The 12,238-nt window shown below is 33.3% G+C and overlaps 1 protein-coding gene across 2 annotated transcripts in view; it reads right to left on the minus strand.

The window, feature by feature from the left end:
- Positions 1-138: 138 nt before the first annotated feature.
- Positions 139-12,238, minus strand: part of Moe (moesin) — a 32,526-nt gene continuing 20,426 nt past the window's right edge. For both annotated transcript variants that reach the window (XM_046617628.2, XM_046617627.2), the window contains 7 exons: positions 8,101-8,223; positions 7,738-8,010; positions 7,317-7,646; positions 6,847-7,089; positions 5,509-5,684; positions 5,072-5,291; positions 139-4,644 (listed from right to left, as the gene is read on the minus strand). In XM_046617628.2, coding sequence (XP_046473584.1) covers positions 4,480-4,644; positions 5,072-5,291; positions 5,509-5,684; positions 6,847-7,089; positions 7,317-7,646; positions 7,738-8,010; positions 8,101-8,223 — 1,530 coding nt within the window. In that variant the 3' untranslated portion in view covers positions 139-4,479. The remainder of the gene's footprint in view (positions 4,645-5,071; positions 5,292-5,508; positions 5,685-6,846; positions 7,090-7,316; positions 7,647-7,737; positions 8,011-8,100; positions 8,224-12,238) is intronic.

A 12,238-nucleotide genomic window follows, 5' to 3' on the forward strand; every position in this document is an offset into this window, starting at 1 on the left:
ACCATTGCCTGGTAGAAAAAAAAAAGGAAAAAAAAATAATCAAACAAATTCAGTAAACAAAGATTGTACAGTTATTTTTCCATAGATAAAATATCTGTTATTTATAATAATTATAGACTGAACGTCGCGTCGGTGCAATGCTCGCACGTGAAGTACTATCGTATTGTTAATTCTCGTTTTTTTCTTTTTTCTTTACATTTTCATGTTTTTTTTTTAGTGTAAAAATTGTATAACTCAGTGTTCTAGCACCTTGATTCATAATCAACGCAGTAAGAACAAAGACAAACTTTTTCTGTAAAGGGATAATAATTACTGAATATGTACCTAGATGTATTATTGTTTCTACAGAGCCCTTGATTAGATTAAGCAGATCATTGCTAAGGGGGATCGGGAGACCTATCGCTGCGTTTAAAAAATTAATAACAATATAAAAGGTATGGTTCTTCTCTTGCGTTTGCATAAGGGGTATGTAAATGGGGTATTAACACTTCTCATCAGCCTTTCGAATAATTTAGCTTACGAGCATAAGAAACTCTACCTTATTACACTAAAAATGTTTCTTTTTTTTTTTGTATATCGAATTTGAAACTTTCATTCAGCTTCTATAGCTGTGTAAATGTTCGTTATAATTTCGTGAATAAAGCATACTTAGAAATACATTGTACTTCATCTAAATGAGAAATCGGGGGGCTCGACGGCCTCTTTTCACTGAAATATGTTAAAATTCAACTTTTTTTTTCGCTCGTAAGGTGTTCATAGGACCTTGTGGATGAGAGCAGCGCAAAGACTTATATATGGTTATAGTCGACTAAAATACAATAACACGTAAAACTTTTGTGTTTTCTATATTTAGCTAAAACCATAAAGTTGAGAAAACATTTAAAACTCCGCACAGAACTAATTCGGGTCTTTCAGGATTGATACGCTTTTTCGAATCCAGGATTCCCCCAAGTACCCTGGTTTCTAGGTTTTCCCTGTGCGTATCGGCCCTGGGCTGTGTGCATCGAAAATAATTTCCAATTCTTATATGTGTATAAAGTAGAGAAATCTACAATAATTAGTTCCAATTTTTCATTAGCGTTACCAAAAGACAATTGCGATCGTTACATGCACCTGAACTTTATTGAGTTCGTAATATATAGAAATACCTTAGCATAGGTGTGGTCATATATTTTTTTTGGTTTTCAACATATGTGTTTGCTTCAATTTTTGTTCAATTGCAAGAAAAATAGAAACTTATTATTTTTATAATTATCTGCTTTATACACAGTGACCAATACCTAAATTGCCTTACAATCCAATTGATTTACGCCTTATGATGTAAAATGTTTTTGTTTATATTCTATTTTTGTGTGACTTATTTGTTCTCGTATCTCTTCAAATCGTAAACTGAAAAATTGTCAAACGAACTTGGAATTACATGTGTTCTGTCAAGTTTTTAATATTCTGAAAATTTGAATAAAATAGTGCTGAGTAAGCAAGTCTACTGGTAAATATCGAATTTTTTTTACTGGAGAGCTTGGCATAATAATGAATAAAATTTCGATAATTCTTCAGATCGACGTACTCGCATTTCTACGTGATCTAAAAGACAATCAATTAAAGTAATTGTGGTTACACACTATGTGTGACTTTTAAGAAAAGCAAGAGTGACAAACTCAACTCAAGCTTTAGAAAAAAATGCTAATTTATATCTCCGGCATAATATTATATTTTAATTTCAATATTTAATCCGATATAATGATGGACGAACTTCATAAACGACTATTTTCGTCAAATTTTTGTGGAATGTCTTGCATTAATATTGCTATTAAATTTTGCGCCACGGATAAAAGCTGAAGCAATTGTTGAAAATAAAATAAAAAAAATATCAACTTGCTTCGTTCATTTTTATAGATAATTTTGCATAAATTATTTCTAATATACCATCTTGCTTCTCGTTCCGAATAGAAAAGGACAGCTATAAAATCCGTTGCTTTAGTATATTTCTAACATTAACTCGTAGTAATAATAGTAATAATAATAATATTAATAATATTAATAATAATAATATTAATAATAATAACGCTACTGAATTGTAAATATTAATATTAAATATATTCCAAAAATATCTATAATTATTCAATTATGCCTCATTATTTGTAGCAATAGTGGTGGTCTTGGTGTTTTTTTTCTGTTTTCTTTTCTTTTTCTTTTTTTGTAGTGTGGCAATGGTAATACTAATAGGAATAGTGGTAGTAGAGACAATACTAATATTACACATTGAATGGTACATCGGATTTTCAGTCGTTTCTGCTAAGAATATCCAATTTCATTTAAGTTGAATAGAAATCGGCAGAGATTATTTTAAGATTTTCGACTTTTTAGTTCAATTTTTCTTTGTTTTTATCTTGTTTGAAAAGTTAGAAAACAAATATCTGACACGCAAAATCTCCGAATCTCTTACCATAAAAGTTGCAAGGTCAGACTTACGAAGACCGTGCAGTGTGGTTTAATGCAGTATAAAACAATACAAATGTTGCACACTTTTTTGCCTATAAGGTTTATATTGTCGTTAAAAATATTCACATGAGATTTTAAGGTAAGTGGATAGTATTATTTACTTCAATGTTTTTAGTTTTTCTTTATATATCGTTCAAGGCCACGAGTGTTCAATATAAAATTACTCAATAGTAATTGTACTCCGTTCGTATTAATCTGTAAATACCTTACAAGTAATCCGCAGGGCATTAATGTTAATAAAACGTTTTTCTTTTTTTTTTCTTTTCTTTTTTTTTCTTTTTTTTGATATCTCATATCACTTACTTAATGTAACCAGCATATACATTGTCATTGGTTGTGTTCAATTTCAGTTATTACTGATATTACAGGATCTATGCATTCATAGACTTCGATAGCAAACATTTCAACAAACATATAATATTTACATATCCCTATATATGCTTCAACAATCTATCACCCTTCCGTTCACAATTCCAGAAATGAATTTTTTTTTCTTTAGAGAAAATTTAAATTGTATACTTTGAACGATTTTTTTTTAAATAATGAGACATCTTCAAAATTGGAGCGCATCATTACATAATTTAGTTGTGTGCATAAGAAGAACAGTTTTCAATAACACAATGAAAATACGATCTTGTTTGGGGATTCGAAGATTATCGTACAGAGTTCAATTTTCGACGAAAGCTGTTGTAAAATTACGTATAAAAGATAGCATGATCGTCATGATAGTACATTTGTGAAAATTTATCAAAACTTCATTTACAACTCAATGACATGCATTAATTTACTCAATCTATACGTGTAAATATCTTCTATAAAAATGATTTATAATGCATGTCGTGGAGCAGGGTGAACAACGCGATGAAAAATTATTCTCTTATAACCTTTCAGACAGTCAATAAAAATTAAAGTCGAAATTTGAGAAAAAATTACTGCAAATAACAAGTGAAATTCTCTGTTCAAGTTGAAAATGGTCCGAGTAGGAAAAAAAAAAAAAAAAAAAAAAACAACAACTACAACCAATGTCAGTGTATTTGGATAAACACGCATTTTGTAACGTAATATTTAAATATCGGGGTAGAAGCCTATGATTATTAAGAACCGAAAGGGCGATATATGGACAGCGAATAAGGTGGCAGACGAGACAGGTATAAGAAAAAAAGTATACACGTCGTTATTATTTAATGGCCGGCAAGGCGTATCAGCCATAATAGTTTTTATCAGAAAAAATAAATTTTACAAGAAATACAGCTGTTCCTTGCAGTATTCTAACAATTTTATAAAAATCTGTAGGTAACGGATTACATCGTAATAGATCTTATTAGAGCTATTGCGATGTATAGATGATGGGGAAAAAAGCAAACAGATTGTGTTTCGATGTTTACGTGTAGTGAGTAAATTAGAAGCATTGGCCATCCATAGAGCCGGAGTAAGAAAAAAATTATGGATGTGTAATGTATGGCCATTTTGGAAGAGTGAGAGTTTAAAAAATAAATACGGCATCAAACGAAATAAGATGAGAGCACGGCTTATTGTATGGTACACAAACTTAAGATTCGAAAGAAACCGCTGAAAAAATAATTATCTGCCGAGAGTTGATGTCATGAGAATACGTAAATCATTAGCTATTGAGAAATTTCTATAAGAAAGTGGAATTTAATAACAAGTGAAGTATAATCATAACGAACGAAAGTATCACCTACTGCGCTTAGAAAGCCGTTCAGGTTGTAATCTGCCACTATACACTATACAAAATACACCACAAACTGATCACTTATACAAAATGGCCGACAAAACTGATTTCACAAGCACTGCTTTTTTACAAACTTTAGCGATGCAACGAAAAAAAACAACGCTGAATTGTAAAATCCTAAGTTTTGTTTTAGTGTACGTGAAATAAAAGTAAATCGTAAGGATGGAAGTTCATAATAACATAGATATTAGGGGGTGTAATTAAGAGAAAAGATTAGGTATAATCTACATGTTCTCAAACTGGTCAACACGACGTTTAGTATTGCCTTTGCGAATCTCACGTAGCGTTTTGTATTTATCACGTCCTTGGCGTACGTTTTCCCTGTGAATTTTGTCCATTGCAGTTTCCTTGGTTTCGTCACGAGACTGAGCCAAGTCCTGTTTCAGAGCCTATTGAAGAAAAGATTATAATGAAGATGTAAAATTCATTTCGGCTTGATTTACATTCTTGGAAGATACGCAATATATTATACTTAAGGACTCATCCCTTCAAGTGCAATGCATACATGGAATAACAACTGAATAGCATTTCAATAAAGCACAATTCACTACATTATAATGTTGAAAGAGGTCATCAAAGTCCTGGCAGCCAATTTAAAAGTGAAAGTAAAAAAGTGAATTTGGGGAAAGCATATTTCACAAGCAGGTATCTGCTATTGTAAAAGGTGACAGGTACCCGTGGATGGTCAGAAATTAATACAGAGAAATCCAGCATTTCCTTAAACGAAAGTTAGTATATTATCATTATTCTTGGCCAAGTTTCTCCAAAATATTTTAATGGTGATTATCTAGAACAGCAGAGTAGAAAAATATTTACCTTCAACTGATCGTGCAGCCGTTCATTTCTTTCTGCCAAAGTACGTCGCTCTTCAACTGGATCGATAATCGATTCGTCAGTAGCAAGATCTTTAGTAACTTGACCCTGAGGCGATTCATCTTCTCCCTCTTCCTCTCCCTCTTCTTCGTTTTCTTCAACATGATGATGCTGGGGAGTCGAACTGGCTTGGAATGCCCTATCAGCCTCCTCTTGTCGTATTCTGTACAGTAACGTCAATTCACGTATTTGTTTTATGTAAATTATGTTATCATAATACAATCGATCAACTGCATTTGAGATACGATTTTTTTACCATTCAAACTAAAGCCAAATATTCTAGCAACTTTCATACTAATTCGAATATCATATTTATATTTTAGTTTCAACTATATTTTACATTCTACAATAAAATAATAACTTTGGTATTGAAAAATCACCTGGCTGCCTCTACTTCTTCTTGAAGTCTTCGAGCCTCCGCATCTTTCATTTCAACTTCAGATTGAATGCGTTGAACCTCCTCCTGCTTCGCTCTAATTTCCTGTTCCAGCTTCATACGTTCAGCAAGTTCCATTTCTTGCGAGCGTTCTAGTTTCTCCATCATCACCGTCAGTTCCTAAGAGTATCATCAAATCAGTTTTAAATTACAAGACAATACAATTACTCTATGACGCAATTGACAATCTATTTGCATATTCAACTAGACAAAAAAAATCTGAAATTTGCAATCCTTCACGTAAAAAAACCCTTCTAGTCACATCTGCTTTACATGATTTTGTTGTGTTTGTATTCATTCTATTTAATCAAGTTCATCAAACAAAGTATGTCAAAAATTGTTCGGTAAGTAGAGTATGTGAAAGTCCATAACACACGGTAATAGCTGAATATACTCAATACAAAAACAGCAGTCGATATAAAAAAAGTTTTGTCACTCGGAAGAGACTTGCGACCCAATTTTCAAGTGACCATTAGCATATCACTTATAACAATAACGTGTGATCCAAATCTACGGTAAAAACAAAGCAAAACGAAAAAAAGTAGCTACACGAACAGTCATTCGTATAGGCAATTGAACTCTAGTAAATCAATAATTTGTCCAATTAATTGCTATGTAATTATAGTCTATTCTTATTGTGAATTGTATGGTTGTGGTAAAGAATTCTCGTTAAAATAACAAATCTTTTTTACAAATCAGATTCTACTTGAAAATCATCACTAGGTAATTTCGATACAAAGTGTATTTTTGTGGCGCAAAAAAAACGCAAATAATTATATAAAAGTTATCGAATATAGCCAAGACAAGCTTGATGATTTTGGTCATGCATTATATACAAAAATATATGGATTAAAAATGATTCATTCAACTAAACTCACTCCCGAAGTAAACTTATAATACATATTTTTTTTCAAACTAAAACAATAACCACACTGGTAAAAATTTGTGAGTCAAACATTATAAGTGAAGTTACAAAAAATAATATCACGAAACGAAATTGAAAGAGAAACATCTAGAATGGAAACTGGTGTCTCACCAATAAATATTTGGAATAACGTGCTAGCACTGCATTGGTAAGACATGCATGCGCTATTGCCATGATTTGCAAAATCGCCTAGAATTTTAAACCCTATTTTAAAAGTGTGTCAGTACGCGAGGGCAATATTTTCGAATGAATTTCAATTATTCCCTATAATTAGTTTGACAGAGTTAAATTGTTTTTATCGAAAAACATCATATGTGTAAGATCATCTTTGGCGAGGCAAATTGTAGCTAAATTTACCTTCTGACGATCTTCAAGCTCTTCTTTAGCGGCTTGAAGCTGTTTCAACTGTTCCTCTAAACGTCTAATCATTTCCTGAGCTTCTGATAATTCAGCTTGCCGTCTCTCCATCTCTTCAGCCATACTCCTCAGCCTTTCCTCGTACTCCTGCTGTTTCTTTTCAGCTCGTTCTCTCGCAGCTATCTCCAACTGAAGCTTTTCTCTCTGCTGTTGCTTAGCAATTTTCTCCTCACGGGCTTGTGCCTGTGATAAACGATCAGTTAGTCGATTCACGAAAAATTATAAGGTATCAAAGATACAAGGATTCAGAAAAAATTAAGAAAAACAAGAAGAAACAGTTTTTATTTACCGCCCTCAGGTAATAATTCACATCATGGCAATCAAGAGTAGCAAATACAAAAGTAAACATCATAGGGCGGTAGAAACTATAATCATCCATAGTATTGATAAATGTATAAAATTCAACGCACCTTCATTTGTTGAACATCAATGGTATCGGGCTTGCGTCTTCGCATGTACAAATCGTGATTGCCCATACATAGTGCCAAAATTCTCTTGTTAATCCTAACTCTAGGTGCAAAGAATACGAAGTCTGGAGCTTTCTTATCGATTGGTTTGATGATAAACTTTCTATCATTGAAGGAAATATTGCGGATCTCTGACCACGGAAAGCCGATTTTCGGCGTCAGTTTGTCATCTTTTTCATAAATATTTAGACCAAGAGCGTCGACACCGAGCCAAAGTTCGGTACCCTTCTTGTTGCGAATTTCGAAGTAATTCACTCCGTACATTTCCAAATCCTGAATACAGAAGAATAATACAATTTTGAATCACTTGTAAAGTCGAAATTAATGCTAAATCGTTAATCAATAGCTCTGACGTTTCCAATACCTGAGCGATCTTGAGATACTCCATCATTGCATCTTCACGAAGCATTCCCCGGTGTTCCTGCCACCAAGTTGTGACGGATCCTTCCCATTCATCCTGGCTCATTTTGTGCTGATCCATAACACGTTGCGGTAGCAAACGATCATTTGCCAAAAATCCAGAACTATGAGTACTCTTTACAAAGTCACCGTGACGAGCTTGAACCGCGTACGACGCCAAAAGTACCGACGTCTCTGGTGGGCAGTAAATTTCGTCCGTCAAGATCGTATTTTTCACCTGAAACACAGAAAGAATAATTCAAATGAATACCTAGGTGAAGTAACTTTGGCTTGATATTCAATTTTGAAACTTTGTTTCAGTCACTACCTGAAGGTAGAAGAGACGAAGCGTGATGTCCTGAATAATTTCCTCGGCAACATCTTCTGGGTAGAATTTGGCACGGAATTTGAATTGCAGCGGGTTCTCCTTCTTCACGTCTTGATTCATCACCTATAACGCAAGATTCAACGATATTATCGTCATGTGCTGTTCAGGCAGCCTGCATCAACGACAGAGCTGGAGTTCAAATAACAATTTTATACGAAAACAAGTTTCTATAAAACGAACTTTGACATTAATCCAAGACAATTGGAAACCATGCACAATGAGAAACCATTTGTAATTACTGTGAAAAAAATTCAACGATTAAACAATTAATATCTAACCATGTATGAAGATAATCAGAAAAAACATACTTCATATTAATAAAGTGTGATGAAATCAAACATTTGTAATATTTGTTTTTGAACAAGCAGAATAGCAAATCATTCGTGCCTTTGATGTTGTAAATTTATTAATAACATGCGTAGTGACAAACAAGTCGATTTTAATACTCTGCCAACAAAAAAAGTTAACCATTGGTCGTCATGCACAAGACAAATCTATTTTTCATGCCATTTAATCCCTACAATGCATTCGTGAAAATCAACCGATAACAATATGTGAGCTATTTTTTCCTGGTGGCAAATAATTGAAATTATAATATCCTGCATATAAAAACGATTAGAAAAAATAAAAAGTAAAACAGACTGATATCAAGTGCAGATTTTGCGATTTGACTATTGAGGCAGCGATAATTTGTTTAATTGACGTCACGCGAATGAAAGATAAAAATTCGAAGATTTAATTTGAAAAATATTAATAGCACGCGAGCAATTTCTAATCCGATTTTAGATAAAGGTGGATTTAGAAAATGATAGGACGTGAAAAAAATTTTGTGCCACTAGAAAGCTTTTAATGCAGTAACACGTTTGACAAATACAACAAATCGAATTGGTTAATTTATCTTACGTGCCAAATTTTTCGATGATTGAACAAACCCACCTGTAATAATTATACGCCAATGATACACTGCATACTCAGCCTTTAGTAAATGGTAATTTGATTTTCATTCACATTATTCAATGTGTGTAATATATCGATATAAGAAAATTTATTACGTCTATGCAAAAACAATATAGGTATTAGATCTTTTTTCGTTATTGCATAAGAAATATAACGTCAAAGAATATGATTATAACCATAATAATGATGATTGATGTGAGAAATCGGGAGAAGTAGAGTCGGATAATGTATTACATGAAAAAAAATAAAATAATGATATGCTCTTACTCTAATTCAATATCTATAATTATATATCTAGAATTGTACGTTTTCATTTGGAATCGGTGTAATCATATAACAAGTTACTATCATTGTTGCACGTATAATTGCATTACACTTGTTCACAACAAAAGCTGCAGATGATCTTATAACATGGAAATTGCAAACTTTGAAAAATGTAGAATACGAAAGCATCGAGAATAAAACGTACATGCGAAATAACCGTACGCACATGTATTGTATGTACCATATTTATATTAATACGTCATTATTTGTTTTTATTTGGACGTTAATCTTACCGAATTTTTATTTGTCGACGATAAATAATTTTCGGTAGATAATTATGAAACTTTCAATATGTGACTTTCCCGTTACGTTTCAATTAAATATTACATAAGCTGTTAAATGCGAAAACACCCGGAGGAAAAATCCACGTATAAATAAAATTAAAACGCACTAAAGTTACGATCTATACACAACTTACCAAGATTCAATATCTTTCCAAAATGCTACTAGGCAATCATGCGTCAATTATTTATAGATCCAAATATACTTCAGAACTATTGTATAAATGGTGCTTTTGGGTTAACGTTATTCTGCTTACCCTAGACAAGAATGAAAGTCCGGTCTGGTAGTTCATCATTTTAGTTAGCATGCGTTTCGAAAATAGAAAGACATAGTAAAATTAAAGCATTAGGTACAGAGTACAGTACGAAATGATTATAATAACAAGTTTGAAGTTTCTAACGTTTGTGCAACAAACGCGATAGACGAAAGAAATCCCGTTACTGCGACCATTGAAGCTTTACGAGATGGCGAAAGGTCACGAATATACAATTGTTATTTGAATATTCGTTCGTTTTTAAAGAATATTATTTGTCTCACGAACGGAATTTTTTTTTTTTAATTAGATTGCCTTTAATTTATGTTGTAATTTCATCGCGCAAACTATGCGAACTTCAACCTCATTTATGAAACGATGCTTATCATACGATAAAATTGATTCCCTTCTCATCGACTTTTTTTTCGAATCAAGAAGTTCCGAAGCGATTAAAATTACCTAAACTATATATTATGTCAATATCGTTATACGGAATAATCTCTTCTCTTACCACACGTGGTCTGAAAGCGATATAAAATCACGATACTGGCAGACATGCACGAGGTTGAAGTTAGTAACTTTACTGTAACAATGCATGTTTAGGAAAAATCGATACTTCGCACTTATAGGATTGTCTGATGTTCGGTAAATCCTAATAAACAAAACACAAAAACTCGACTCCTAGAAAGTCATTCTTAAATTGCGCAATAATAATTTATTCCTGACGTTTCGTTACGTAAGCGTTACGAACTTCAGCCTGATAATACTGCCTAGAAGGGTGAATCGCAATTTGCAATTAATAATATCAATCGCGTTATAAATACAATTTTCATTCCATTTCAATTGAATTAAAAAGTACAATTATAATTTTTACATCACGTGCCTCCAACAATAAATGATATGTGTATTTTTTAATTTATAAAATATGACGAACAACTATTTTGTCCCTCGCCGTTTCCGTGCATCAAGACGGGAGGAATGTACAACCCCTCAATAATATCGTAGTAAAATCTCTAATCGTAAGATTACGTGCGGTATCGGACCTAACGAAGCGATCTGTCCTAGGTATCTGCTCGGAGTGTTAAATTACGTCATACGCCGAAGCTTAAAATCGATAAGATTATTCGTAGGGCATTACACGCACAAACACACACACGCATTAAAAATAATCGCGTATTATCGATTCACGTGAACGGCAAGTTTTCTCCGCCGTCAAGCCATGGTCGTCAAATCGTCCGTTCACGTGTCTGGCGCCTTCGACAAGACAAGAATCAATTACGTCATTGAATGCCGCTATTCCGACATGGTATAGATATCGGTGCAGGTATGCTTGGATTTTCAGTGTTAGTTAGTTTTAACCGTAACTGTCTCGCCAAAAGTCGGCAACCTTCTCGATGACCCAGAAATTATCTACCTACGACTAAAAGTTGCATCGCGTCGCCTGCATAGCCATGCAGGTACAACACCGTTCGATGCATCACTGATTTCATCGAACTCGTTCCTATTATCCGGATCCCGTTTCAGATCCGCTCATTAGCCATTCTGCGTCGGGTGCATGATATTTGGTTCTATCAAGCTCGATTGAAAAATCAATTTTTCACCTACGCCGAAATGTTACTAAATGTTCAGAGTCGTACTCTTCAAGACCTTTTTGTCAGAGTTTGCATCAAGCTTGATCCATAGAAACGAAACTTCAAATACATGAAGTCTGTATTCTTTATTTTCTTTTTTTATTTTTTTTTTTCTTCATCAGGAAGGATTTTTTTAAACCACGGAGAAAAGAGTAAAATAACAAACGTTCATCGACCAAGATCATAAGCTTATGTTGTCGCGACAAGTGTTGGAAAAGCGGAACTGTGAATCGTGACGTGGGATTTAAAATACTCATTTTACAATTCGTCGTTACAGATTATTACTACACACGGCTATAATCACACGGCGAGATTATCGTAAGCCAATCCAATAACTTTCGAATGTCATCTAACGTTTGATCGATAACGACCGAAATACCAAATTCTATCTAGATACGTATATCTTGGGCGACGTTTTAAACGATAAAAAGAATCCCATCGTCGTATAACTTTGTTGATGTGTGTCAGAGAAATAATTATATTACCGATGATTATGTACATATACTTATACTTTGCAGGGACACGTGTTCGATGCTGCTTCCATAAAGCCAGTTGAAACAAAAATAATAATATGTAAAAACCTTGACACGAAATGTAATCAATATTCAAATTGTATCTGACTCTTCTGTAA

Source organism: Neodiprion pinetum, chromosome 3 (assembly GCF_021155775.2).
Source record: "Neodiprion pinetum isolate iyNeoPine1 chromosome 3, iyNeoPine1.2, whole genome shotgun sequence".
Taxonomy (NCBI): Eukaryota; Metazoa; Arthropoda; class Insecta; order Hymenoptera; family Diprionidae; genus Neodiprion; species Neodiprion pinetum.